This window comes from Somniosus microcephalus, chromosome 14 (genome assembly GCF_052327205.1).
Source record: "Somniosus microcephalus isolate GS21.2 chromosome 14, FLI_Smic_1.0, whole genome shotgun sequence".
NCBI classification, from domain to species: Eukaryota; Metazoa; Chordata; class Chondrichthyes; order Squaliformes; family Somniosidae; genus Somniosus; species Somniosus microcephalus.
In genome coordinates this window covers 27,550,768-27,563,895 of record NC_141000.1, presented here as the reverse complement: position 1 = coordinate 27,563,895, position 13,128 = coordinate 27,550,768, and the positions used below count along the sequence as shown (strand labels likewise).

At 45.4% G+C, this 13,128-nt stretch overlaps 1 protein-coding gene across 4 annotated transcripts in view; it reads left to right on the top strand.

Moving 5' to 3' along the window:
• The window catches only part of rnaseh2b (ribonuclease H2, subunit B), a 63,797-nt gene that overhangs the window by 22,233 nt on the left and 28,436 nt on the right, over positions 1 to 13,128 (top strand). For all 4 annotated transcript variants that reach the window (XM_086006394.1, XM_086006392.1, XM_086006391.1 and 1 more), the window contains 3 exons: positions 2,644 to 2,761; positions 4,096 to 4,160; positions 5,793 to 5,892. In XM_086006394.1, coding sequence (XP_085862520.1) covers positions 2,644 to 2,761; positions 4,096 to 4,160; positions 5,793 to 5,892 — 283 coding nt within the window. The remainder of the gene's footprint in view (positions 1 to 2,643; positions 2,762 to 4,095; positions 4,161 to 5,792; positions 5,893 to 13,128) is intronic.

Genomic DNA, 13,128 nt, shown 5'->3' with positions numbered 1-13,128 from the left:
AACTTGGATATATTACATTTGGTCTCCTCATCCAAATCGTTGATGTAGATTGTGAATAGCTGAGGCCCAAGCACTGATCCTTGCGGTACCCCACTAGTTACAGCCTGCCAACCCGAAAATTACCCATTTATTCCTACTCTCTGTTTTCTGTCCGTTAACCAATCCTCAATCCATGCTGGTATATTACCCCCAATCCCATGAGCCCTATTTTTGTTTAATAACCTCTTGTGTGGCACCATATCGAATTCTGAAAATGCAAATACACTGGTTCCCTTATCTATTCTGCTAGTTGCAATCTCAAAAAATTCTAACAGATTTGTCAAACACTATTTCCCTTTCATAAATCCGTGTTGACTCTGCCCAATCCTATTATTATTTTCTAAGTGCCCTGTTAGCACATCCTTAATAATAGGTTCTAGCATTTTCCCTACTATTGATGTCGTGCTAACTCACCTGTAGGTCCCCATTTTCTCTCTTCCCTCCTTTCTTAAATAGTGGGGTTACATTTGCTACCTTCCAATCTACAGAAACTGTTCCAGAATCTATGGAATTTTGAAAAATGACAACCAATGCATCCACTATCTCTATAGCCACCTCTTTCAAAACCCTAGTATGTAGGCCATCAGGTCCACCGGATTTATCGGCTTTCAAGTCCCATTCATTTCTCCAGTACTATTTTTTTTTACTAATACTAATTTCTTTCAGTTCCTCGTTCTCGCTAGAGCCTTGTTTTTCCACTATTTCCGGGAAGTTTTTTGCATCTTCTTCCGTGAAGACAGACACAAATTATTTGTTTAATTTCTCTGCCATTTCCTTATTCCCCATTATAATTTCTCCTGCCTCAGCCTGTAAGGGACCCACATTTACTTTTGCTAATCTTTTCCTTTTTACACACCTATAGAAGCTTTTACAGTCTTTTTATGTCTCTTGCTAGTTTACTCTCATATTCTATTTTCCCTTTCTTTATCAATTTCTTGGTCCTCCTTTGCTGAATTCCAAAATCCGCCCAATCCTCAGGCTTACTGCTCTTTTTGGCAACATTATAAGCCTCTTCCTTTGATCTAATACTATCTTTAACTTCTTTTGTTAGCCACGGTTGCACTACTTTTCCTGTGGGGTTTTTGTGCCTGAAAGGAATGTATATTTGTTGTAAATTATGTATTCATTCTTTAAATGCTAACCATTGCTTGTTTACCTTCATACCTTTTAATGTAGTTTCTCAATCTACCTTGGCCAACTCGCCCCTCATACCTACGTAGTTTGCTTTGTTTAGATTTAAGACCCTAGTTTCAGAGTTAACTAAATCACTTTCAAATTCAATATAAAATTCTATCATATTATGGTCACTCTTCCCTAAAGACCCCTTTACTACAAGGTTATTAATTAACCCTTTCTCATTGCACAATAGCAGATCTAAAATAGCCTGTTCCCTAGTTGGTTCCTCAACATACTGATCTAGGAAACTATCTTGCATACATTTCATGAATTTGTCCTCCACACTATTACTGCAAATTTGGTTTGCCCAGTCTATATGTAGATTAAAGTCCCCCATGATTACTGTATTACCCTTGTTACATGTGCCTCTAATTTCCTGATTTATACTCTGCCCTACATTACAACTACTGTTTGGGGGCCTATGAACAACTCCCACCAATGTTTTCTGCCCCTTGCTGTTTCTTAGCTCCACCCAAACGGATTCTACTTCTTGATTTTCGGCGCTAAGATCCTTTCTCTCTACTGTCTTTATCCCATCCTTTATTATCAGGGCTACCCCTCCTCCTTTTCCATTTTGCCTATTTCTTCTAGAAGTTAAGTATCCTGGAATATTTAGTTCCCCTGAGCCCGTTCCACCATTCAATTAGATCATAGCTGATCTGTACCTCAACTCCATTTACCCACCATGGTCCCCTATCCCTTGCATAACAAAAATCTATCCATCTTAGTTTGGAAATTTTCAATTGACCCCCAACCTCAACAGCTTTTTTGGGGGAGAGAGTTCCAGATTTGCGCTACCCTTTGTGTGAAGAAGTGTTTCCTGACATCACCCCTGAACCGCCTGGTTCTAATTTTAAGGTTATGCCCCCTTGTTCTGGACACCTCAATAAGAGGAACTAGTTTCACTCTATCTACCTACCCTATCAACTCCTTTAATCATCTTAGACACCTCAATTAGATCACCCCTTAATCTTCTATACTCAAGGGAATACTCAAGTGTAAGGGCATGAGGGGCTGAATGGCCTATTCCTATTCCTATGCTTCATTGTTGGATAAACCCTAGATCAGAACAGCAAGACCTGTTGGTATCAACATCTTGAGATATATACAAATCAATGGGAAAGGGGATATATAGTTAATATGTGCCCCCTCCCCCAAGGCTCCATGATACATACCTATGCAGCTCAGAAAGACTGAAGGCTGGGAGACCCCCTGCACTAGATTATTTCACCATCTGCGAGAAACTACACTGATCTAAAATAATGCAGAAAATGAAATCTCCAATACCAAAAATTACTTGTAGAACGCACATACTGTTTCACAATTGGTCGAAATTCAAAGCCCACATCTGTTAATTTCTTGCCAAAATTGCTGATTTGCTTAGTAATTTTGTCATCTGTAGCTTTTTAAAACTTCTCCTTTTCCCAGCAAGGAAAGTTTCAGCCAGTGGATCAGGTAATAAAGGACGAAGATTTTCCCGGATGCGTCAGCATAGTGAATTGTCCGAGGACTTTGCGATCACTCCATCATGTCACTGATGAAAAAGGTACAGCGTCAGAAACCAAGAACTGCTTGTGAATTCCTAAGCCGCTCCCTCTCGCCTTATACACGCAGCGTCAGAACTTTATTTGTATTGGGAAGTGTCAGCTCTTCCCCGGTTCCAATGCTGCATTTGTTAAGCTTTGCTGCAAGATCAGTGAAGGGTATATCTCTGGGACTGGGTTGCCTGGTAGATTATAACTGATGGGACCTGGATTTGAATCCAACTCCCTTTGGTCATGGGTTGAAAGTCCCTTGGTTGTGAGGGTTGTAAATTGCTGAAGCCTCCAGTTCAGTGCCATCAAGGTGCTGCGGCCCCTCAAAGCATGACTGGGTTCAGCTCTAGTGTTTGTGATTCAAGTCCAGATAGTCATGCAGTTGGGGGGGTGTGGTGTGATGCCGTAACAGGAAGCCCTGTTTGAGCTGCCAGCCGTGGCTTAATGGTTGCGCTCTCGCCTCTGAGTCAAGCCCCACGCCAGAGACGTGAGCACTTAACCTAAGCTGACACTTCAGTGCAGTACTGAGGGAGTGCTGCACTGTTGGAGGTGCCGTCTTTTAGATGAGACATTGAACCGAGGCCCTGTCTGCCCTCTCGGGTTGATGTAAAATATTCCCTGGCACTATTTCGAAGAAGACCAGGGAGTTCTTCCCGGTGTCCTGACCAAAATTCATCCTTCTACCAGCATCACTAAAAAAACAGATTGTATAGTCATTATCACATCGCTGTTTGTGGGACCTTGCTGTGCACAAATTGGCTGCCGCATTTTCTACATTACAACAGTGACTACACTTCAAAAGTATTTCATTGGCTGTAAAGTACTTTGGGGCATCCTAAGGTCGTGAAAGGTGCTATATAAATGCAAGTTCTTCTAATTGTATTGGAACTGTAGACAATGATGTGGAACCATTTTCTTTTACCAACACCTACCTGGCTGTTTTTATAGCTTATGGAACCCTATCACTTTCACTATGGATACTGGGACAACCCAGCCTTCTGATGATGTCTCTGGTACTGAGAGGGAGGGAAAATCTGAATGCTGATATCAAACAGCAAGGCAGAGACATGGAGAGAGTGACACATGGGAAGGAACTATCTGTCGATGGCCAGTTACTCCATGTGACCACAAGCACTATGTGGGTGCTGGACACAAGCAGATACCTGTTAGTATTGAGGCCTGGACTGAGTGGAGCAAGTGTTACCCTCAACCTGCCTGATTTTAGTCAGTGGGAATGGCTTCTATTTCCAGCATTGATCTGCCTTTCATACTTTCAAGTGTCTTCTACTAATCCTGATACTTGGTTAACGTTTCATTTACGGTCTTGTTTTCTTTATTTCACCAGAAATTGGTAATCGGAAGTTTTATAAGTATAATAGAAAGAAAACCCTCGTGTGGCTAAAGAAGAAGGTAATTATAAATTTTTATTTTCGATAAAAATGGTAACATGCAGCACTTTTGACAGACTTGACACCAGAACGTTTGACTTTTGGTGGGGCCGAGAAACCGATCGACCCCCGCCCTCCCCCCTCCACATTTAGTGCTCTGACAGATTTTGCTTTCCATTGATTTCAATGGAATCAGGCGATGTGTATAACAGCCGGCCGATCCGATATTGCCCCCGCACCGCCACAGTTGAAGTTCACGGCAAGTACTTTGGAGCCGATTCTCAGAGGATATGGCCAGCGGTGAGGAATCTCGCTGGTTGGCAGCACATATCGGAAAATCACCGACTTTAGGAATTTGTTTATTTTTGAAAATTATGTTTTAATATTAATGTCCTATATGGTTTGTGATTCCCTTAAGGTTCATGGTGCAGTTGATCGAGTTTGTTGGAAATGTATTGACGGTATCCTGTCCACTGGGTTTACATTAAGAACATAAGAAATAGGAGCAGGAGTAGGCCATTCGGTCCATCAAGCCTGCTCCGTCATTCAGTAAGATCAAGGCTGATCTTCTATCGCAACTCCACCTTCCCGCTCTATCCCCATATCCTTTGATTCCCTTAGTATCATTAGAGAATAGAGACCTGATTGAACAAAATGGAGGAATGATTTTGGTATATTCTTGCGCAGTATTGGACTTGAGTCTGCCGAGATTAGTTTTAATTATCATGTTTGCCTATATGAGTTACTGTTATAAAAAGTGTGTAAAAAGTGCTGTGAATTGTTGTGTATGTACCTTTAAGGAAATAACTGGTCTCAGACTGCAGTAGCGGCAGTGACCACCCCTGTATAAAAGGCCCTAGCAGGCTTCTGTAGTTTCAGTTTCCAGGTTGTCTCCATTCAGTAAAGACTTGTTATAATCAACTCCTGCAGTCCGTGTCTCAATTATACACGGACATAATATGAATCATTTTGATGTAACATCTATTCAACTACAGTATTAGTGGTAGATTGGAAGAGTTTAAATGGTAAGAATCCTTTTATGTACTAGTAAGTCTTTCAGCTTACTGACTATAATTTTAATGAAGCTGATTTTTAATTAATCAGGTGTCAGCCGTGGCTCTAACGTCTGAGGCCGAAGGTTGTGGGTTCCAGTCACTCCAGGGATTTGAGCACACAATCTAGGCTGGCACTCCAGTGCAGTACTGAGGGAGTGCTGCACTGTTGGAGGTGCCCTCTTTCGTATGAGATGTTCAACCGAGGCTCCGTCTGCTCTCTCGGGTGATCGTAAAAGATCCCATGGCACTATTTTGAAGAAGAGCTGGGGAGTTATCCCCAGTGTCCTGGGTAACATTTATCCTTCAACCAACACCTTTTTAAAAAAAAAAAAAAAAAAGCCCCTGATCATCTGGCCATTTAACTCATTGCTGCAACAGTGACTACACTTCAAAAGTACTTCATTGGTTGTAAAAAGCTTTGGGACGTCCTGAGGTCATGAAAGGTGCTATATAAATGCAAGTCATTTCTTTTTAATTGAGTCAGTGACCATGGAGAGTTTAATTGAGCACTTTCACCCACTTGGCCTCTGGGTCAACCCGCGCTGTAATTTGTGGAGCAACAAGATCTTTTCATTGCTCGTGTCTCTTGCTGTAAATAGGCTGAGCAGACCGTCAAAGCGCTGAAGAGCACCAATCTCTCTGTAGGTGGAGGCGTGCAGTCCAGCACGTTGATTAGAAATAAACAAGAAGCAACTGAAGGTTAGTACCTCTTCCACAATTATTTATTAATATGCAGATTGTTCCCTTGGGTGGAATAAGGTATAAAGCAGTGCATTAGCCAATTGGGAATCCAGCTGTGGCTAATTGCATTTCTGATCAGTAAATAAACAATGAGTAATCGACCCCGTCGTTGGGCCTGTGATCTCAACACTATATTACCACGGAGTGTGCTTGTGAACGTTAACCTTTTTATGTGTTTGTTGGTGAAACAGTAAGACACAAGGCAGAGTGTGCGAGTGTTCTTCGATTGTTGTGTTTTACTTCCTTGGTTATTGTGTATTGGTTACCTGCTAAGATGGTGGCTAACACTGGAGAAAATGCTGGACTTCACCATGGAAACATTAGCAACATTGTGTAGAGACGGGAGCTGTCATCATGGGCAGCTCAATCAATCAGAATAACAGCTCTAAGCCAGCCCAACCAATAACGAGCAGCTCCAACAGGGCAATGGGCGAGCAGCATCCAACCGCATTGTGGAGGAAGGGAGGAGCGGGGGAGGGTCTGAGTGGAGAGCGGGGGAGGGTCTGAGTGGAGAGCGGGGGAGGGTCTGAGTGGAGAGCGGGGGAGGGTCTGAGTGGAGAGCGGGGGAGGGTCTGGGGGAGAGCGGGGGAGGGTCTGGGGGGAGAGCGGGGGGTGGGGGAAGGTGGTCTGGGTGGAGAGCCGGGGGTGGGGTATCTGGGGGGAGAGCGGGGGAGGGTCTGGGTGGAGAGCCGGGGGTGGGGTATCTGGGTGGAGAGCAGCAGCATTCTCAGCAATCACTCCTCTGTTCTGCAACTGCTGGACAAAAACCTCGAAGCTGCTCCGAGATGTGCTGTCTGATAAAATCATGCCAGAATTCCAAACTTTGGTGAAAGAGAAAGACCACATGGTGGTAGATGTTTGTTAAGTAAATACGCATGTGAAGTACGTTTACCTGTGTTGTGTTAAAGGCATTTTCTACTAACATAAGTGCATGTGGCTAAAATGCCTGTGGCTAGTCGGCGGTTTCTGTTGCACAATACGGGTATAAAGGGTCATACCTGAAGCTCCTCTGCTGGCATGGAGCCACAGCGGATGTGAATGTGAGTGATCGATAGGGCGATAATACTGTCGGCCCAATTCTCTGACCCTCACTGACCACAGCTTAATGACCAGTGCTGGAATTTTAAGTCTCAGCTTGGCTCCATGGCAGCACTCGGCACTGAGTATGAAGGGTGTGGGTTCAAGCCCTACTCCATTGTCTTGGCTGACGATCAGGTGTAGGACTGAGGGAGTGCTGCACTGTCAGAGGTGTTGCTCTTCAGTTGATATCTTAAACCAATTCTCTGTCTGCCTGCTCAGGAGGATGTAAAAGATTGCACTATTCACAGGGGAGCATCAAGCATCATTAAAATGGACTATCTGGTCATTTATCTCTCTGCTGTTCGTTGGGACCTTGCTGTGTGCAAATTGGCTGCCTACAACATAACAATGGTCACAAAATGAAGTGGGAGCCCTGAGAGGTGAGGGGTGTCAATTTGTAGACGATGATAAAAAAAAATGGCTGAGCTATTTAATACTTTCTTTGCATCGGCCTTTACTAAAGAGAAGGATATCTGACAGTGGTTGAGTGTAAGATGAACGATATCATGATGGATTAAAAACATTTTTAGATAAGTTAGTCAGGCTAAAGGAAGACAAAAAGCCAGAGCCCGTTTGATTGGCACCCCATCCACCACCTTAAACATTCACTCCCTCCACCACCAGCGTACCGTGGCTGCAGTGTGTACCATCTACAAGATGCACTGCAGTAACTCGCCAAGGCTTCAACAGCATCTCTCAAACCAGCGACCTCTTCCACCTAGAAGGACAAGGGCAGCAGGCATATGGGAACATCACCACCTGCAAGTTCCCCTCCAAGTCACACACCATCCTGACTTGGAAATATATCACTGTTCCTTCATTGTCGCTGGGTCAAAATCCTGGAATTCCCTCCCTAACAGCACTGTGGGAGTACCTTTACTGCAGTGGTTCAAGAAGGTGGCTCACCACTACCTTCTCAAGGGCAACTAGGGATGAGCAATAAATGCTGGCCTTGCCAGCGATGCCCACATCCCAATGAACGAATAAAAAAATCTATATATCCTCCGATTCGAAGGGATATGGCGAAGGAAATAGTGGAGTCCCTAGAAATTATATTTCAGGGCTCTACTGAGTGTGGATGTGTGCCAGAGGACTGGAGAGTGGACAATGCAGTACCCATTTATAAAAAGGAAGATAGAGTGGATTCTGGGTGGTTACAGGCCAGTTAGTTTAACACCTGTGGTTGGGGAACAATTTAGAGTCTTTTAAGGATGAAATTACCAGGTATCTAGATAAATAGAAAGTAGAAGTAGCCAGCACAGATTTGAAAAGGAACAATCATGCTTCAGAAACCTCAGAATTCCTTGAGGAGAAAACAGATATGGTAGATGGAGAAATGGAGTGGATGTAGCATACTTGTGGCCAGGCCAGTTCAGAACTGACAACAATGGAGTGAATTCATTCTGCCCCGTCGTCGCTGCTGAGCAAACAGATTGGAATTTAGTCATAGTAATATTTAGTGTGCACGGACTTTAGGAAAGCCTTTGACAAGGTACCACACAAGGAATTATTAGAGAAGATTAAGGAATGGGGAATTAGAGGGAGGACAGCAAACTGGATTAAAAATTGGATAGAAGAATGAAAACAGAGTAGGAGTTGAGGGCAGTTTTTCAGTGGTTGCAAGTATAGGTGGTATAGATGAGATGGGGGAATGGACTGAAGAATAGCAGATGGAATTCAATGTCGGTAAGTGTGAAGTGATGCATTTTGGTAAAACAAAATTAAAAGCAGGAGTTATACTCTGGACTGAAGTAGGCTCGCTGCTGTGGAAGAGCATAGGGATTTGGCAGTACAGGTTCACGGGACATTAAAGGCAGCACCTCCGGTAGATAAGGCCATTTTTTAAGGCCATAGAGGGTAAACACTGACCTGGACCAGTTGTGCCAAATGGCTTGTTTCTGTGTTAGTCATTGGCTGTAACATGCTTTGGGACATCCGGAGGTGGTGAAAGGCTCTACATAAATTCAAATCGGTCCCTTCTTTAAAGGAGTGCAAATAAAAACACCAAAGCCACCAAATGCCCACCTGTTTCTCCTCCTTCCTCGCACTCTGGCTGCATCGTTTCTCACAGTACCAAATTTAATTTATAGTGCAAAAGCAGTTCTGTGCCTGAGCCAGCCCAATGCTTGCTGTGCATTTATGTGCATAGTAAACCTTTCAGTTTTGCTTTACATCACGCCAGGCTATGCCTGACTAGAAGTCCAAGCACTGTAAGCTTGTGTTGTGAATAGGATGGTGTGGAAAATTACTGTAATTTGCACTGAGATTTTTGTCCTGACCGGTCTCTAGATAACTCGAGAGGCCTCCAGCTCCCTTTATGTCAATGCCAAATGTCTACTTTTAAACCCAAATGAAGCCTTCAATCTCACAGTGCCTTTGAATGTGTTGTGGGAAACCGCATAAATTAAACTGTGTTTAGTTACTTTCTGTTTGTCTACTTTGGACTACCCTTGTTGCTTGAGAGACATTTTTTATAAGGGCCTCATTTGTTGATGATTTACAGTAAAATGAGGGGCTGGGTTGCATTGATGACAAGTTACAGAATGACTAATTGTTGTGATGTATGGATTTTGGGTGGCTTCATGCCTTCATTTGAGTCTGAAAGTAGGCATTGACGCATACAGTTTATTTAAAAAAAGCTGGAAGATTCTCAAGTTATCCAGTGACCTAGGCACAGACAACAGGAATGCAGAAGTCAGGATCTTGTTGAGACCAGCAGGAATGGTTTAGTATCTTTAGCAACGCGTTAAAAATAGAGCAGCATGAGAATAATGCTATTAAAATTTTTCAACATTTTCTCACGGGTAGCTTTCTGCTTCTCCCTTTCCCCCTCGCCCTCCATTGTGTTTCCATATCCTGCTCCGGCCTTTTTCTTAATTTCAGATGCTCTCGATTTCTCACATTGAGCTTCCTTGCTCTCTCTGCTGTGGCATGTCCCCAAATTGGAACAGTGGGAATGATTGGCCGACTTCCTGCCGCCTACTCTCTCCTTTTTGGAAAATGTGATGTGGCATGATCGCCAGCAAGGGCAGCACGGTGGCATAGTGGTTAGCACTGTTGCCTCACAGCGCCAGGGACCCGGGTTCAAATCCGGCCTCGGGTGACTGTCTGTGTGGAGTTTGCACATTCTCCCCATGTTTGCGTGGGTTTTCTCCGGGTGCTCCGGTTTCCTCCCACAGCCCAAAGATATGCGGGTTAGGTTGATTGGCTATGATAAATTGACCCTTAGTGTTAGGGGGATTAAATACGTGGGGTTACGGGGATAGAGTGGGATATGTGTTGGTGTAGGGGTTACGGGGATCGGGTGGGATCTGTGTCGGTGCAGGCTCGATGGGCCGAAATGGCCTCTATCTGCACTGTGGGGTTTCTGTGATTCTGTGAAGTTTAGCTATCCTGGTACAACACCGGATCACCACATGCATGGCGTATCTGCCTGTCCGTCAGTCCGTTGTGTTGTACCCTCGGGCAGGTGCTGACTCACGCCTCATACTTGAGATTCTTGAGCCAGGGAAGCGTAACTGAGGTGGTTTCCCGTTGCCATCCTCGCGGGTTTTTATCTTCTCCTGGGTGGGCTGCAACCAAGGCTATAGAGCCCCACCTACATTTTACAATGTGGGGGGGGGGGTGGCGGGGAGGCTGGTGAGGGCATATATCCAGATGTCCAAAGGTCTCTGCTTGCTGGGACTGTCGGCCCGAACCCAACCCTTCTGGGAATGCTATCACTGAGCCAGTGGTCGCTCCATGCAGACGCGAGGACCTCGCCGGATAACAAATATTGTATTTAGAGATCATGTTCTAGTCTCCACTCGCCAGGACTGTCTGGAGTGGGGCTTGAACTGTTCACCTTCTGACTCTGGTGGGAATACTACCATTAAGTCAAAGGCTCACTCCAGTGTATCTGTAACTGTCAAGTAAGAGCTAGGACTTTTGCTTGTTGATGGACCCAACATTCAGAGAATGAATAAACATATGTAGGACATCAACTCCTCCTCAGCATGCACTTAAGAAAATATTGGTCATTTTGAATAGTACCTGCAGTGAGCAGCTGGTTTGTTCTGCTTAGAAGATGCAACATATCAGAATCAAGTATTAGAAAGGAAATTGGGAAGTTGTAATTCCACAATAGAATTCATTATACTAACTCCTGGACTGAGTTGACCTTGCCATCTCTCGTGGCCACGCTACTCCCAACGTGTCAATCGCTGATAAGGCCATCTCTGACCACTTCCTTGTGTCGCTCTCCACCCACATCCCCCTTCACCCCACCCTACTTCCTTCTGTGTCCACCTTTGGGGGGAAAAAACTCTTTCCCAACTCTCCTACAACTGCACTTAGGAAATCCCAACTGTCCAGCCTTTGGCCCTCCATTCACCACGACATTTCTGCAGATACTGATCTGCTCAATACACCCTCACCGCCACCTTTGATGCCCTAGTTCCCATTACTATCTCTCTCTCTCACCCTGGCCGTTCCCCTGGTGCGGCCCTCATCTTCACTTCCTTAAGACCAAGGGACGCATACTTGAACGGATATGGCGGACAGCTGGTTTAACCGTTCAGCGCCAGATCTGGCTGGACCACATGAAGCATTATCGGGTCCTACGCCCGTCTGCCAAAAGTGCTCACTATTCCAGAATCATTCTGGAATGCAAAGATAACCCCCGGCTTCTATTCTCTATTGCTAGCTGTCTTCTTAAGCCCCTCTCCCCTGTCTCCTCCGCCCCTCTCCCCTGTCTCCTCCGCCCCTTTCCCCTGTCTCCTCCGCCCTCACCTCAAGTGCAAGGAGCTCATGGACTTCTTTGTCTCTAAGATTGAGACCATTCATTCAGCTGCCTCTGCCACTTCCCTTCCTTCCCCTAGCCCACCGGGCCAAACTTCCTCTAAGATTCCACCTCCCCCGCCCCCCCCCCCCCCCACCCTAGCCCTGAACTCACATCTTTCTCCAGTTTCTCTCCGCTCTCCTCTCATGACCTCTCTGCGCTCATCTTGTCCATGAGACCCACTTCCTGCTTCCTCGACCCTATTCCCACCAAACTGCTGACCACACAACTTCCTTCCCTGGCTCCCATGTTAGCTGACATTGTTAACAGTTCTCTCGCCTCGGGTACTGTCCCCCTCTCCTTCAAATCTGACATCATCACCCCTCTCCTCAAAAAAACAACCCTTGACCCCTCCGTCCTTGAAGACTACCGCCCCATCTCCAACCTCCCTTTCCTCTCCATAGTCCTTGAACATGCTGTCCCCTCCCAAATCCGTGCCCATCTTTCCCGTAACTCCATGTTTGAATCCCTCCAATCAGATTTCTGCCCCTGCCACAGTACTGAAACAGCTCTCATCAAAGTCACAAATTACATCCTTTGTGACTGCAACAATGGTAAACTATCCCTCCTCATCCTTCTCGACTTGTCTGCAGCCTTTGACATGGTTGACCACTCCATCCTTCTCCACCGTCATCCAGCTGGGTGGGACTGCACTCGCCTGGTTCCATTCTTATCTATCCAATTGTAGCCAGAGAATCAGCTGCAATGGCTTCTCTTCCCGCTCCCGCACCGTTACCTCTGGTGTTCCTCAAGGATCTATCCTAGGCCCCCTCTTATTTCTCATCTGCATGTTGCCCTCGGCAACGTCATCGGAAAACACAGCGTCAGTTTCCACATGTACGCTGACGACACCCAGCTCTACCTCACCACCACTTCTCTTGACCCCTCCATGGTATCTAAATTGTCACACTGCTTGTCCGACATCCAGTACTGGATGAGCAGAAATGATCTCCAATTAAATATTGGGAAGACCGAAGTCATCGCTTTCGGTCCCTGCCACAAACTCCGTTCCTTAGCCACCGACTCCATCCCTCTCCCTAGCATCTGTCTGAGGCTGAACCACACTGTTCACAACCTTGGTGTCATATTTGACCCTGAAATGAGCTTCCGACCACATATCTGCAGCATAACAAAGACTGCCTATTTCCACCTCCGTAACATCGCCTGTCTCCACCCCAGCCTCAGCTTATCTGCTGCTAAAACCCTCCTCCATGCCTTTGTTACCTCTAGACTTGACTATTCCAATGCACTCCTGGCTGGCCTCCCACATTTTACCCTACCTAAACATGAGGTCA